The sequence below is a fragment of the Zingiber officinale genome, chromosome 7A (assembly GCF_018446385.1).
Source record: "Zingiber officinale cultivar Zhangliang chromosome 7A, Zo_v1.1, whole genome shotgun sequence".
Classification (NCBI taxonomy): Eukaryota; Viridiplantae; Streptophyta; class Magnoliopsida; order Zingiberales; family Zingiberaceae; genus Zingiber; species Zingiber officinale.
The window spans coordinates 47,471,077-47,487,800 of NC_055998.1; the positions used below are offsets into that span (position 1 = coordinate 47,471,077).

General features: G+C 39.9%; 1 protein-coding gene across 1 annotated transcript; it reads left to right on the plus strand.

Annotated features, from left to right (window-relative positions):
* Positions 1-246: 246 nt before the first annotated feature.
* Positions 247-1,148, plus strand: LOC122000100 (WUSCHEL-related homeobox 3B-like). The gene is made up of 2 exons (XM_042554641.1): positions 247-603; positions 721-1,148. The coding sequence occupies exons 1-2, from the start codon at positions 307-309 to the stop codon at positions 970-972; spliced, it is 549 nt and encodes a 182-aa protein (XP_042410575.1). The 5' UTR covers positions 247-306; the 3' UTR covers positions 973-1,148.
* Positions 1,149-16,724: the final 15,576 nt, after the last annotated feature.

Here is a 16,724-nt window from a genome sequence, read left to right on the forward strand (position 1 = left end):
GAAAGAGAAAGAGACAGAGAAAAAAAATAACTAATAGGAAGCATTCAACTCTTTCAATGAATGCCTGCCTGCAGTGTGACAGAATTCCCTTTCTTTTTCCTTCCACATCACTATTGCATCAATCTCCAAAGTCTCCTCCCCAAATCCCTTTTGTCCCTTCCCTTCCTCCCTGCTTCCTCTGTGTTGCCCTAGATAGCTAAGCTACCTAGCTAGCTAGCTCTATATAAACCTGAACCTGGACAAAGCTCTGGAAGTCAAAAGGAAAGAAGGGGGGAAAAAAAACAAAGAGCAGTACTGGATCTTGAGATGCCTCAGACGCCTTCAACAAGGTGGTGCCCGACACCGGAGCAGCTGATGATTCTGGAGGAGATGTACAGGAGTGGGGTGAGAACCCCAAATGCCTCCCAAATACAACAGATAACTGCGCACCTCTCCCTCTACGGCAAGATTGAGGGCAAGAATGTGTTCTACTGGTTCCAGAATCATAAGGCCCGGGAACGACAGAAGCTCCGCCGCCGACTCGGCCGGCAACCACAGATGCTCCCACAGTCCGAAGGCTCTACTACCCCAGCGCTTCAAATTCAGAATCCAACTAATGCCCAGGTTCTTGATTTCCACTCCGTGCTCCATTTCGATCGTCTCAAACAAGACTTCACTTATACTTATTTCTCTGCGAGCTGGTATCACATCACTCTATCCAAATTTAATTGCTACGTGCAGGGATGTTTCCAAGAGTCGACGCCACAAGGGATGAATCTGGTGGGCAAGTTGGAGGCAGCACAGGGATACCTAGCAGAGGAAGGAGAAGAGCTGGCATATAATTATATGTCGGCCGGCAGCTGTTCGTCGGCCGGAATGTCATGCTGCAAGCCGCCTCTGAAAACGCTGGATCTGTTCCCTACCAAGAGCACGGGCATGAAGGATGAGTGCAGCTCCTCCAAGTCCTCATCCTGCTCCACCTCCACCAACTAAGAAGTGCTATTATATATATATTATATTACTTTGTTTACTTTAACTATTCTTCTTCAGTTAATCGTCTCTTCTTGTACTTGTTTCGCTTTGTACTACTCCACTCAACCTCTGCACCTTCTATTAATTGTATTAGTAAGACTGCTTGCCTCTGTCGATCAGTGGAAGGGTTTACATTGTCATTATGTGCAACTTTTTTACGTAATTTGTTTCTCCTTAGCTTGACCATACGAATTGGGCTAGGAACTTTTGACTACTATTTTAGCCTCCTTCCACTTAAAAAATAAATAAATAAAACAAAACAGCTAATAATATCGATGGAGTTGACGACAACTATTAAAATTCCGTCTTTAGGCAGCGATAGAAATATTAATGGCTATGGCAATTAGAAACGGACTAAAATATTCTGTCGCTACTTCATATATATTTAGTCGTCGGATGCTAAACCCTAATTTTTGGCGTCGGTTTAGTGACGGATGGATGACTGTCGCTATTAGCGACAAATTATTTTAGAACCCATCGTTCATAGTGATGGAGTATACATTGATAATTTAATTTTCTGTCGTTGAAGGATAATTTCAGAGACGGATAATTAAATAATCTGTCGTTGTTTATCCGTCACTAAACTCTCTATTTAGCCTGGACATTTATAATTTTTTGACGAACATATTTACACGTGACTTTTAGCGATAGATATTAATTAATCTGTCTCTAATAGCGATAAATTATTTAATTATCTGTCACTAATAACGATGGATAGTTAATTAATCCGTCAATATTAGTGACAGATAATTTAATGATCTGTCGTTCATAGCGATATATTAATTAATTATCCGTCGCGATTTACATCAGGTTTAGCAACAAATTATATTCCGTCGCTATATTTGGGACATTAGGGCTTGTGTGTCCAATCTCTTCTCTACATGAACTGTCCTCCCTCCTTTGACAATTTCTTCCCTACTCCGACGATTGGCTTCTCCTTCGGCATTCAAGTACTCTTTTCCTCCTCAAGCATCCCGTTGGCTGAGCAGTGGTGGTCGCGACTTGCTCTGGCCGAGTAGTGTCAGACACGGTCGACAAAGTAGGATTGCGGTTGACAAAGCAGTGTTGTGGCCGCCATTGCCTAGTTGTGGCTGGCAAAGCAGGGTCGTGACCATGGCCGACATAGTTTAATTTAATTTTAATTTTAATTTAATTTAATTTTGATTTAATTAATTTTAATTTTAATTTTAATTTAATTTTAATTTTAATTTATAATTTATTTTTTTATTTATAATTTAATTTTAATTTTTATTTATAATTTAATTTTGATTTATAATTTAATTTTAATTTATAATTTAATTTTAATTTTAATTTTAATTTTAATTTTAATTTAATCCTTAGTCATCTCACCCGATCTAAAATTTTAATCAGAGAATCCTATAATATTGTGAGATGAATTAGGTTCAATTTTAGGATTTAGTTTAACGTTCTGTTAGATTCAGGTTTAGCTTTGAGTTCAACAAATAGGCATTCAGTGGATAAACTTCTAGGTTATGGTGAGTCACCTGGACATCATTAAAGTAACCATGCCTTCGAGGTTTTCCAAGTAATCCTACCCATTGAACTTAGTACAAAACCTTGGTCTAACTAGGATCCATAAAGGGTAGCTTCGGTCAGTTCCACTTAGCCAAATGCACCAAGTCGAAGTCATATCTTCCTAGATATACGATGACTAAGCTTCCCCAACATACTATCATCCAATACTTCACAAGTACTGTGAGTCAAGTTAAACCTAGCCCTTTTTATTCTAACCTTAATTACCCTACCGGGTAGTCTACTCTTGGTTACCCTTGTCGGACAGATTAAGTTTTGAAGGTGTCAGCTATTCTGGAGCCTTCCCTTAGATTTTTAAGTTTTTGTAAGAATTTAATTCATAAATTTGATTTAAATTTTGAATTAATTTGAATTTTTAATTTGATTTAATCTGAATTTTAATTTTAATTTTAATTTGATTTTTGATTTAATTTAAATTTTAAATTGAATTTTAATTTGAATTTTAAATTTAATTAAATTCTTTTTACTAATATAATTTTTCTACTAGCTCCCCCTGAATCATAGCCTCGATATGGTCTATCGAGGTAATGTATTTGATCCTTGGGGATCCAATATTGACCAAGTCCAGCTTGATTGATCAGGTTGGACTTGGGTACCCATGCTTGGACTGATTTACTATTTGGTCTGTTTACTAAGTGATCCTGTCCGAGCGCTGAGTCGATAGACGCTGGGGACGTGGCGCTCTCCGCTATCCTCTGATGATGGTGTAGACCTCCGATGAACCTACAAAGAAGCCGAGCCGGGAGGGGTTTCCCGGCGACGGGCCTCCGACGCTCAAGTCAGATAGTGAAGAAGAAGAGAAACGAAGTAACGCTACTGTGGCTACAGTGATGAGAATCACATACCTCCGTCGAAGTCTAGGGATCCTTATATAGGACCCCGGGGAGGCGTAGGCACGCTTCTCGATGCATGCGCGCTTCCCCAAACATACCTCAGTAGGGTTGTGTCAGAAAAGCATGTCTGACGTCATTCCACAATCGTCCAAGCATATCCCTGATGTGACGGTGGAAACTTCCATCGTACGATACTTTGTTCGCTCCGGCCGCCGACCACGCTGTTTGTCGGCGGCAGGCGACTCGAGGATGATGTTACCAGCTGTCCTTTTTGTCCCTTTGCGCTCTTGCCTGTTCCCGGGCCGAGCGGACCAGCCGCTCGACGCTCATGGCTTCAGGGAATGCGCATATCTTGGCTCGGGCGGGGAAGCCCTGCTCATGTGCTCGGATGGAATTGCGCCTTATTGTCCTGTGGCTCGGCCGAGCGGCCTGTCCGCTCGGCCCATAGACTCTTTTACCTTGAGCATTAGAAACCCGACCCCTGTTCGGGCTGTCTTTCGTCCGGCCTGGGAGACCCCTGGCCGGATGTTCGGTCGACCGGATGCTCAGTCGGCCTGCCATTCCGCTCGGCACAACCTCTGTCCGCTCGGCACGACCTTGGGGTTGACCCTCTTGACCATTGAGCTCCATGTGTCGTTGATCTCCCGCCAACGAGGGTCCCCCGTCCTTACCACCGGATCACATGCCTCCCCCTCAAGTCTAGTTGAAGGAGGCGCTAAGTCCGACTGACTGGACTATGAGTTTGGCCGAGCGACAGCCATCCTGCCACTCCCGAAAGTGTACCTCCGCTCGGCCACTATGGGGTCGAATAGCGCCGGTCGGCTAATTGCCGAGGGTTGTCCAACTGGCCTATGATGATGTCCTTGGGATCTTCTCGGAATGCATGCAAATCTCCGCCATTATGGTTGAGCACGCGGGTTCTGTCTCGTGATGGGGCTCATTAAATGCCCTCCTCTGACCGAGTGCCACGTGGCGCTGTCGACGTCATCGTACGGTCGCCGCCTTACGCCCGATGCGACGTTCATCGGTTTGAAATGGACGGTTGGATACGGGCCTCGGGTTATGTGACCTGCATCCGACGGCTCGGGCGGGTCGAGCCCATCCTTATAAAGCTCTCGTCGCCTTCTTCCGCCGCACTTTCGCCTTCGCATGCTCAGCAGCCTCTTCCGCTGCTCTTTGCTCCGTTGACCTTGTTCCTCGGCACTCCGGCGATCCCTTGCCCTCTTCTTTCGATCCTCATCTTTTCTGTAATTGTTGGAACGAGAAGTGCTAGAGGGGGGGGGTGAATAGCGCTCGTGGCTATTTCGTTCGATTATCGAAAAACTATCGGAGTAATTAAAACGCAGCGGAATAAAATAAATAAACACAGAGACACAAAGGGATTTACTTCGTTCGGAGCCTAAGGCGACTCCTACTCGAAGACCCGCGATCCTTGATCGCTTCCGGTGGGCAACAACTATAAGCTCGATAAGAATTACAAATTACAATGAAAATATTATAACAACTTTATACCGACAACTAAGGAAGAAGAAAACAGAGCTCCGGGTCGTCGGGAGGTTGTTGCAGCACTTCTGAATCGTGTCGTTAGCAGCTAGATGCAAAGCAATCGCTTGGAAGTTGATATTCTGAAGTGCTGGTCGAGACCCCCTTATAAAGGGTGTTCAAGGCGCCTTGAAGGCTGTTCAAGGCGCCTCCATGCCGTCGAGTCCTCCGCATGGATCAAGCTTGAGCTGGTCGAAGTTCATCTATTTAAGGCGCCTTATACCCTACCCAAGGCGCCTTCCATGGATGCTTCGCAGCCAGTCCAGCTTTGCACCCGAGGCGCCTCCAAGCTCCATGGAGGCACCTCGGACACTGTTCATCCGAGGGAAAACTTCATTATTTTGTACCTGCAAGACATGTTAGTCCCAAACAATATCCTGCAACACAAAGTTAGCATAAAACAACAGTATGAATATGATAAAGAATGTTATGACAGTCTCCGGACTGTCCGGGTCTGACTTCGGATTTCCGTCCGGAAACCCTAGGTCGACCCGACGCCACTGTTCCCTCTACGGGGAACGCGTCCTCACCAGTGCGATCCTCCAGATCGACTGGGCTTTTGCTCAGCACTCGACTCTTCCGGACTTTCTGCTGGGCATCCGCTTCCCGGCTAGTCCAGTCTTTTACCTGGTTCGCGACACCAGGACTTTCCACCTAGGGTTACCACCCCCTAGGACTTTTGCCTGAAGCCATCAACCTGCCAAGACTTTCCGCATAGGGTTGCCACCCCCTATGACCTAGGGTTACCACCACCTAGGGTTTTCCCTTTACCTAACCGCAGCTAGGACTTTTCTCCACCTAGGGTTACCGCCCCTAGGACCTAGGGTTACCACCCCCTAGGGTTTTCACCTACCTAACTGCAGTTAGGACTTTCTTGAAACACTCATTCAACGTGTTAGATAACAACAAGACTTAATTTTGAACCCTTTGCCATTATCAAAACTTGGGTTCGATCGTCGGATGCTTCCCGCACCAACAATCTCCCCCTTTTTGATTATGGCAACCCAAATTCAAAGTTAAGTAAAACAAATGAATAAGAATATTAAAAAGTTTTAAGTGAGCAAGCTTAAGTATATAAATTCAAATGAACGCCTAACTTAAGCTAACACTTAAACTTTTGTGAAGCTCCCCCTTAATACAGGGTTTCCTTTTTGGAATTAAATAAAGTTTTTACTTTTGAATTACCTACTCTCCCCCTTAATAAAACACTTTTTACTTTTGATTTTGAATGATTTTGAATTTCCTACTCTCCCCCTTTGCCATATATCAAAAAATAAGCCAGTTGGAAAGCATGTTTTAAGTTTTTAGAAAAAAAATAGTTTTAGTCTTTGGAAAAATGCTTGTGAAACACTTAGCTAGTAAAAAAATTTGTTAGTTTTTTTTTCTCCTAAGTTAAAAAGGCTAATTTATGGATGACTTGAAGGATGGCTTTAGCCTCTTTGTAAACTTAGTTGGTTTTAGAGGAAAAGAGAAAAAAAATATGTAACTATGTTTAGAAAAACTTAGCTAGATTTTAAAGAATTTTGGAGGCAAATTATTTTGAAGGCTCTTTTTACTTGGCAAAAAAATTTTTTTAAAAGCCATGAGTTAAATTTTGCAAGGAATATGCTTTTAATACTTTTAGCTAAGTATAGAATGAATCTAATAGGTAACTCAGCAAAAATTCATAAAGATGGCTAAGTTTGAAAGTTGCTATATGAATCACTTAGCTAAGCCTTTTGCAAACATTAAATTTTGAAAATATAGCTTAAGTGAAAAAGGGACTTAGCTTAATTTTGAATAAAATAATACTTATTTTTGAAAAAGAACTTGTTAATTTTTAGGTTGAAGAGAGAGAGTAGCTAAAATTTTAATTTAGGTTATTTATTCAATTGGTCCTTAAGTCCAAGCATAAGTCAAGTTAAATAGCAATCAAATTATCTAATTGGTGTTGATCAGGTATCAGAGCCCTAAAGTTTAAAGATTTTTAAAATGATTTTGAAAGATTTTTTAAATAATTTTGAAATTAAGTTTTGAAAGATTTTAAAACTGTTTTTTAAAAGATTTTTCAAATAATTTTGAAATTAAGGTTTAAAAGATTTTTAAAATGATTTTTACAAGATTTTTCAAATAATTTTGAAATTAAGTTTTGAAAGATTTTTAAACTGATTTTTAAAAGATTTTTCAAATAATTTTGAAATTAAGGTTTAAAAGATTTTTAAAATGATTTTTACAAGATTTTTAAAATAATTTTGAAATGAAGTTTAAAAAGATTTTTAAAATGATTATGAAAGATTTTTCAAATAATTTTGAAATTAAGTTTTGAAAGATTTTTAAAATGATTTTGAAAGATTTTTCAAATAATTTTGAAATTAAGTTTTGAAAGATTTTTAAAATGATTTTGAAAGATTTTTCAAATAATTTTGAAAAGAAGTTTTAAAAGATTTTTAAAATGATTTTGAAAGATTTTTCAAATAATTTTGAAATAAAGTTTAAAAATATTTTTAAAATGATTTTGAAAGATTTTTCAAATAATATTGAAATTAAGTTTTGAAAGATTTAAAATGATTTTGAAAGATTTTTCAAATAATTTTGAAATGAAGTTTTAAAAATATTTTTAAAATGATTTTGAAAGATTTTTCAAATAATTTGGAAATGAAGTTTAAAAAGATTTTAAAAATGATTTTGAAAATTTTTAAAATAATTTTGAAATGAAGTTTTAAAAGATTTTTAAAATGATTTTTAAAAGATATTTCAAATAATTTTGAAATAAAGTTTTGAAAGATTTTTAAACTGATTTTTAAAAGATTTTTCAAATGTTTTTGAAATGAAGTTTAAAAAGATTTTTAAAATGGTTTTGAAAGATTTTTCAAATAATTTTGAAATGAAGTTTAAAATATTTTTAAAATGATTTTAAAAATATTTTTCAAATAATTTTGAAATTAAGTTTTAAAAAGATTTTTAAAATAATTTTGAAATTAAGTTTTAAAAAGATTTTTAAAATAATTTTGAAAGATTTTTCAAATAATTTTGAAATGAAGTTTAAAAAGATTTTAAAAATGATTTTGAAAATATTTTTCAAATAATTTTGAAATGAAGTTTAAAAATATTTTTAAAATGATTTTGGAAGATTTTTCAAATAATTTTGAAATTAAGTTTTAAAAATATTTTTAAAATTATTTTGAAAAGATTTTTCAAATAATTTTCAAATGAAGTTTAAAAAGATTTTTAAAATGATTTTTAAAGATTTTTCAAATAATTTTGAAATGAAGTTTTAAAAGATTTTTAAAAGATTTTTCAAATAATTTTAAAATTAAGTTTTAAAAAGATTTTTAAAATAATTTTGAAATATTTTTCAAATAATTTTGAAATGAAGTTTAAAAACATTTTTAAAATAATTTTTGAAAGATTTTTCAAATAATTTTGAAATGAAGTTTTAAAAGATTTTTAAAATTATTTGAAAGATTTTTCAAATAATTTGAAATGAAGTTTTGAAAGATTTTTAAACTGATTTTTAAAAGATTTTTCAAATAATTTTGAAATGATGTTTAAAAAGATTTTTAAAATGATTTTGAAAGATTTTTCAAATAATTTGAAATTAAGTTTTGAAAGATTTTTAAAATGATTTTGAAAGATTTTTCAAATAATTTTGAAATTAAGTTTTGAAAGATTTTTAAAATGATTTTGGAAGATTTTTCAAATAATTAAGTTTTGAAAGATTTTTAAACTGATTTTGAAAGATTTTTCAAATAATTAAGTTTTGCAAGATTTTTCAAATAATTTTGAAATTAAGTTTTGAAAGATTTTTAAAATGATTTTGAAAGATTTTTCATATGCTTTTTAAAGAATTTTTAAAAGATTTTTGAAATTATTTTTAAATGATTTTAAAAATAATTTTGAAAAGATTTTTCAAATAATGAAATTAAGTTTTATTTGAAAAAATAATATTTATTATAAATCTAATTTTGAATTAATTATAGTTACGAGTTTAATTCTGAATTTGAATTTTAAATTCCTTAGTCATCTCACCCGATCTAAATTTTCAATCAGGTAATCCTATGATTGTTGTGAGATGAATTGAGGTTCAATTTAAGGGTTTGGTTTAATCTTGTGTTAGATTCAGGTTTAGCTTTGGGTTCAACAAGTAAACATTCTTTGGATAAACTTCTGGGATATGGTGAGTCACAAGGAACTCATTAAAGTAACCATGCCTTCAAGGTTTTTCAAATAGTCCTACCCATTGAACTTAATACTAAAACTTGGTCTAATTAGTTAGGATCCATTTAAGGGTAGCTTCGGTCAGTTCCACTTGGCCAAATGCACCAGGTCGAAGTCATATCTTCCTAGACATGTGATGCCCAAGCTTCCCTAACGTACTATCATCCTAAAACTTTACCAGTACCGTGGGTCAAGTTAAACCTAGCCCATTTTATCTGACCTTAATTACCCTGCCAGGTAGTCTACTCTTGTTTACTCATTTCGGGTAGATTAAGTTCGGTTACCTAGTCGGGTAGTTTAGTTAGGGGTGCCAGCTATTCTGGATCCTCCTTTTATATTTTTATTTGATTTAAATTAAATTTTTGATTTTGAATTTTTAATTTAATTTCGAATTTTTAATTGAATTTTGAATGTTGAATTTAATTTTGAATTTTTAATTGAATTTTGAATTTTGAATTTAATTTCAAATTTTTAATTGAATTTTGAATTTTTAAATGAATTTTGAATTTTTAATATTTAATTTAATTTTGAATTTTTAATTGAATTTTGAATTTTGAATTTTGAATTTTGAATTTAATTTCGAATTTTTAATTGAATTTTTAATTTTTAATTTTTAATTTTTAATTTAATTTTAAATTTAATTTGAATATTAATTTGAATTATGTTCTTAATATTATTTTTCTATTAGCTCCCCCTGGATCATAGCCTCGATATGGTCTATCAAGGTAATAGACTTGATCCTTGGGGACCTAATAGTGACCAGTTCCAACTTGATTAACCAAGTTGGATTTTGACACCCATGCTTGGATAATTTTTCTATTATTTCTATTAACTAGCGATAAATATGATTTGTATTTTATTTTAGTTTTAAATCCAAGTCCAGTTTTGTTGTAAACGGCTCGCTGTTTTCCAAGAATCAGATCCAGATTCTTGGAGCCCAAGGTGAACCGTTCCAATGTGTCCTTGAGTTCTTTAATTTGAGCTTTCAAATTGGAATTTTCTTCCTCAAGTTGTTGGCCTTGAGTTGAACTTCCAATTTAAAGAGCTCGAGTCAGTCGCTTCCTTAAGGGTTGTTACCTCCTTTTGGAGCGACTTAACCCGGACGTTGGATTTAGCCAACTTTTTTACTAAGTAAGGTAATAATTCATGCAAGTTATCTAATTGAAATTCTATGAGTAGTGAACTTACAGTGGGTTTTGGTCATTCAGAAACGAATGCGGATTCGTGGCTTCGATCAGACTCAGTCTCAGATTCGCTCTCGGTTTCTGACTCATACTCGGACTCAGTTTCCGCCACGGTTGCTAGTACTGGTAGAGCGAGGAAGCTCGTCGGTTCTTCTTCGTCGGACCCGGATTCATCTGAAGATTCGGACCATATCTTTTCCTCTGTCTTACTTGTACCTGCAACCATCGTAATACCTTCCTCGGCCGAAGTAGTATTATTCTGCTCATCTAATTCAAATAAATCATTTATTAAATTATGCTTACTTACTTGAGCGTCGGAAGTGCCCTCGTGTAGTTCCATCAACTTTTGCCACAACTCTTTTGCACTTGCGAAGGGGCCGATGCGATCAGTTCTTCATTGGTTAGGCCACATTGTAGCATGCAGGTTGCTTTGGCATCGACTTCAACTTTTTTCATTGTGCTAGAATCCCAATTGATGCATGAGATAAGTTCTCCGGTGTCGTCACGTGGAAGTTCGAGTCCGGTCTGGATGATGATCTACATCTCGACTTGCATCTTGAGGTGGTATTCCATCTGGTTCTTCTAGTATCCAAAGTCCTCGCCAGAAAAGAGCGGCGGTCGGACGGTGCAGAATCCTTCTTGGAATGCCATTTTAAAAGAACCTTGCACACAAAAAATAGCAAAAAATGTACCAGGACTTGATCCTGGATTAGCAGTGCGGTATGGAAGGATAGAAATAGAAGTTCACGAATTTAAAAAAATAATAAAATATTTTTAAAAAATATTATTTCAAATTTATGAAATTGCGATATTTCGCTAATGCTGACTTGTGGTGAAAAGATGAGAATGAGTTTTTCGAAAATAATTTTGGAGGGAAAAACGAAAGGCGTAAGGTTTTATTTTTAACCTATACAAACGACAAAGCCACAAAAAGATGTTTGAATGGTGGTTGCACCAGTTCAAAGCGACTCCGCTCTGATACCAATTGTTGGATCGAGAAGCGCTAGATGGGGGGGGGGGGGGGGGGAATAGCGCTCGTGGCTATTTCGTTCGATTATCGGAAAACTATCGGAGTAATTAAAATGCAGCGGAATAAAATAAATAAACACAGAGACACAAAGGGATTTACTTCGTTCGGAGCCTAAGGCGACTCCTACTCGAAGGCACGCGATCCTTGATCGCTTCCGGTGGGCAACAACTATAAGCTTGATAAGAATTACAAATTACAATGAAAATATTATAACAACTTTATACCGACAACTAAGGAAGAAGAAAACAGAGCTCCGGGTCGTCGGGAGGTTGTTGCAGCACTTCTGAATCGTGTCGTTAGCAGCTAGATGCAAAGCAATCGCTTGGAAGTTGATATTCTAAAGTGCTGGTCGAGACCCCCTTATAAAGGGTGTTCAAGGCGCCTTGAAGGCTGTTCAAGGCGCCTCCATGCTGCCGAGTCCTCCGCGTGGATCAAGCTTGAACTGGTCGAAGTTCATCTGTTTAAGGCGCCTTATACCCTACCCAAGGCGCCTTCCAAGGCGCCTTATACTCCCTTCAAGGCGCCTCCATGGATGCTTCGCAGCTAGGTCAGCTTTTGCACCCGAGGCGCCTCCAAGCTCCATGGAGGCGCCTCGGACACTGTTCATCCGAGAAAAAACTTCATTATTTTGTACCTACAAGACATGTTAGTCCCAAACAATATCCTGCAACACAAAGTTAACATAAAACAACAGTATGAATATGATAAAGAATGTTATGATAGTCTCCGGACTGTCCGGGTCTGACTTCGGATTTCCGTCCGGAAACCCTAGGTCGACCCGACGCCTACTGTTCTCTTTACGGGGAACGCGTCCTCACCTACTCCACTCAGGAGATTTACCTATTGCAAGTGCAATCATCCAGATCGACTAGACTTTTGCTCAGCACTCGACTCTTCCGGACTTTCTGCTGGACATCCGCTTCCCGGCTAGTCCAGTCTTTCACCTGGTTCGCGACACCAGGACTTTCCACCTAGGGTTACCACCCCCTAGGACTTTTGCCTGAAGCCATCGACCTGCCAAGACTTTCCGCATAGGGTTACCACCCCCTATGACCTAGGGTTACCACCACCTAGGGGTTTCCCTTTGCCTAACTGCAGCTAGGACTTTTCTCCACCTTGGGTTACCACCCTCTAGGACCTAGGGTTACCACCCCCTAGGGTTTTCACCTGCCTAACCGCAGTTAGGACTTTCCTGAAACACTCATTCAACATGTTAGATAACAACAAGACTTAACTTTGAACCCTTTGCCATTATCAAAACTTGGGTTTGATCGTCGGATGCTTCCCGCACCAACAAGGTTCTTTGCCTTTCTCTCTTCGGTTCTGTGTTTTCTTTGCGTTCTTTGCCGCGTTCTCGCCTTTTGGCTACTGTTCCGTTCATCTCCCTCGAGCCCTTCTGTTTTCTCCCGATTTCTGCCTCCTCCACTGTTCCGGCGATGACTAGCTCTTCCCAGCCCGCGGACCTTGCTCTCGGCCCATGGTATACTACCATGGAGTCGCGGTTCGATCAGCGTGATGCCGAGAGCCTTATTAACGCTTTTGACATCCCTTCTGACTTCGAATTGATTTTACCTTTGCCTTTCGCTCGGCCGCACAAACCTCCGCGCGGCGATTTTTGTCTTTTCCGCGACCAATTCACAGCCGGTCTGCAGTTTCCTCTCCACCCCTTCATCGTTGAAGTTTGCGACTTCTTTGGCATCCCGCTCGCCTAGTTGATTCCCAACACTTTTTGCCTTTTGTGCGGAGTTGTGGTATTATTTAAGATACACAACATTCCCCTCCACCCAGAAGTCTTCTATTATTTCTACTATCCCAAGTAGTTCGAGCCGAACACTTATTTGTTTCTGGCTCGGCCTGGTTTGGTCTTTTTTGATAAACTGCCCTCTTCCAACAAACATTGGAAAAAGAACTTCTTCTTTCTTCATATTCCCGGGCGGCTCCCTTTCCGCACTAAATGGCAGGTCGGACCGCCCACCTCCCCCGAGCTGAAGAAGTATAAAACCCGACCGGACTACCTTCAAGCAGCGAATATGCTAGCCGGTCTGAAGCTCGACATCAACAAGCTCCTACCTGAAGGAGTGATGTATATATTCAGTTTGAGTCAGAGTGGGACCTGTTGGTGCAATATCCCTCAGGTCAAGGTTGACCTGGGTAACCAAGCTGAGTCTTGGTTTGGGTTTAGATGTTTGACAATAGGATATTGATTGAAGAAGAGTCAAGTAGGTCAAGGTTGACCGGATACTTGACTGGGAAGTCCTAACTGGGATGTTAGGCAAAAGGAAGTCCTAGTGAGTGAAGCTAGGCAGAAGATGAAAGTCCTAGTGAGTGAAGCTAGGCAGATGGAAATCCTGGTGAGTGAAGCCAGGTGAAAGTCCTAGTGAGTGAAGCTAGGCAGATGGAAAACCCTAGTGAGTGAAGCTAGGTGAAAGTCCTGGTGAGTGAAGCCAGGCAAGGGAAAATCCAGATGGATCAATGATGATCGGACATCTGGTGCTGGGAAGTCCAAGTAGGTCAAAGGATTGACTGGATACTTGGCATGAAAGAAAAGTCCAAGTAGGTCAGAGGGATTGACCGGATACTTGGCACAGAGAAAAGTCCAAGTGGGTCAAAGGGATTGACCGGACACTTGGTAAGGGAGTCCTAGCAGGTCAAGGGAGTGACTAGATGCTAGGCATGACATACCAACAGGTCAAGGTTGACCGGATGTTGGTTTGGGAGGTTTGGGACTTGGTTTTGGACAAAAATCAAGTCTTTGGATCGATCGATGGATCGATTCAGCGCGAATCGACCGATCGATGCAGCGAACAGAGAGCCTCCGGATCGATCCGTGGATCGATCAGAGGTCAATCGATCGATGGATCGATTGGGGACGCGGCGTCGCGCGATAAGCGCTGGATAGATCCGTGGATCGATCCAGGCGTTTGCGAAAGCTCTGGATCGATCCATGGATCGATCCAAAGCCTCCCCGATCGATTGGGAACATTCGAATCGATCGGGATCCGACCGTTAGCGTCGTTTATAGCTGCAGGCGTTCGATGGCTGCAGCATCGTTTCTCTGATTCACTCCAGAGCTCTCGCCAACTCCTCCACAGCGCTCTCAAAGATCAGATCGCCAGTTCTTGAAGGATCTTGGAAGCTTTCCAAGTCAAGAGGCGGATCAAAGGCAAGAAGAGAAGCTAGGGTTAGGGTTTTCTGTACTCATTGTAAGCTTTGCGCTTGTATTTTGTTTCCCTTTCTTTTCTTCTTGTACTGAGAGTATTGTAGGGCTTCTCCGCCCTTGGTAGTTACCACAAAGGAGAGTTTTATTTAGTGGAGGGTGTGTGTGTTGGTGTGGATCCTTGGATTAGTCACCTCTTGTGAGGTGGATACCAAGTAAAACCAACCGTGTTAGCGTTGTGTGTTTGTTTCTGTATTTTCCACTGCACATCTTTGAAGGAACAAGCAACGCCGAGCACCCACCGAGCGCGACAAGCTATTCACCCCCCCCCCCTCTAGCTACTTTTGGTCCTAACAGGACCCTCCTCCCGAACAGCTTCGGTAAGAAATTTACCTGTGCATTTGCCTTGAGTTCTAACTGATTTTCTTCTCTTTTCCTTGCAGCGAATATCGTAATGGAGTCTGTACTGCTCGGGATCTTGAAGAGAAAAGCGGCCGCGCTCGAGGCGGCAGCGGCCAAGGAAATGGAGTAGTTGGCCATTGCTCCGGTCGGCTCTCACGAGGGTGAGAGCGAGGCGAATGCAGGGAAGTCGGCCGCTCGAGCTTCACCTGAGGAAGCGACTGGTGGTGCAACTTCTAGCAAGGGCCCTTCTGTTCGGGAGGATGACTTTGAGTCGGACGACGAACTCCCCCTCAAACCAGAAGAGACGGAGAGTTGAGATGTCGCTCCGTTCGACGACCTCCGTAGTGCAAGCGTCCGAGCGGACGGGCACCACATCTCTCCGCGGCAAAGCGCCATCGGTCGACGCGCTCTCCTCTGACCGGACCCCCTCCCAACTGAATCTGCCTATAGATCCCATCGAAGCAGTGCTGGTCAGCTCTCTTCCTCCTGTACCCCGCCAAGTCCGCCGCTCGGGCATTCTGTCCTCGATGTCCAGCCCGGGCTTCTAATCCCTCGGCGTCCGCTCACACGACTCCGGGTCGGCGTCGCACTATTAAGGCCACCCTGCACCTTGATAAACCCTAATTTTGTCACAAAATGGGTATCAAAAGAATTAAGTGACCGAATTCATTCTACACTAATGTAGCATAGAGATGACTCGGGTCGTCTCCCAATGAATGTAAACGGTAAAATGATAGTCTTAGGATCAATTATTGTTGGCTTGGGGTTTTCTAGGAAAATTGGAATTTAAGAATTGCCTTTTGGACAAAGAGAAGAAATAGAGACCTAAAGCTATGCTACATTTGCAAATTCAATTCAAGGAAATTAACAAACAAAGAAGCTAACTAATCTAAACTACTACATTGAAAGTAATGGTAACAAGAATAACCTAATGCAACAACTAAGCAAATCTAAATTGTGTAGACATCAAGAATCAAGAACAGTGGTATTAATCAAAGGTTCCAAAATAATAGAAAAGGAATTTGAATCAACTATGTCATGATAAACTACAACAGAACAGCAATTCAAATAGAGATAAGAAAACTAACATCCAAAAGATTCTCACTAATCAAACTAGGAAACCCTAGCTTGGATCTGATGTGTTCAGAGAAAGAATTCAATTATGAAAGTAAAAGAGAAGACAGAATCAGCTAGAATGGAACAGGATCAGAAGAAAGGCAGAAGAAAACACTTCTGATCATTCAGATGGATGCGGAGCTTCAGGGAAGAAAGATCGCGGCCGGAAGACAAAAGAATCGGCTGAAACCACCAGATTTTTCACCTTCTCTGCTTCTTCTTTCTTGCACGAAGTCGCGGCAGTGGTTTGAGATCAGATGATCGAAGTGGCATCGCCGGTTGCTTGTGAAAGATCACCGAAGGAAGGGAAGTGCCCTTGACCTCGCTTGCTCGCTGGCGGTGGAGTGGATCGGAATCGCCGAAGAAGGACCGCGCTTCCTCTGTTTTTGACGCGAGGAGTGTAGCCAATTGACGAACCCACTGTAGCTTCTCATTCCCATTTAAATCAGATCTGAAATCTGAGTCAACGGTTGAGATTTCTTCAGATTGATCCAACGGTGGAAATTGCTCCAAATCCGATCCAAATCTTCAGATCTTGATCCCTGGTTGTGATCTACTCCCCCTTGGCTTGGACGGACCAGATTCTTCATGGATGTCTTAGATCTACTCCGATATTGGATGAACGGCTGAGATTGTTCTAGAGCATGATCTCCTTATTTAAACTCAGATTTGAACTCAATTTGAGTTGATCAAACTAG

What these genes read in the sequence shown, in the direction of transcription:
- LOC122000100 (XM_042554641.1), top strand. Translation starts at nt 307, where the DNA reads ATGCCTCAGACGCCTTCAACAAGGTGGTGCCCGACACCGGAGCAGCTG. An exon ending in AGAATCCAACTAATGCCCAG is followed by an intron (nt 604 to 720) that starts GTTCTTGATTTC and finishes TGCTACGTGCAG; the next exon opens with GGATGTTTCCAAGAGTCGAC.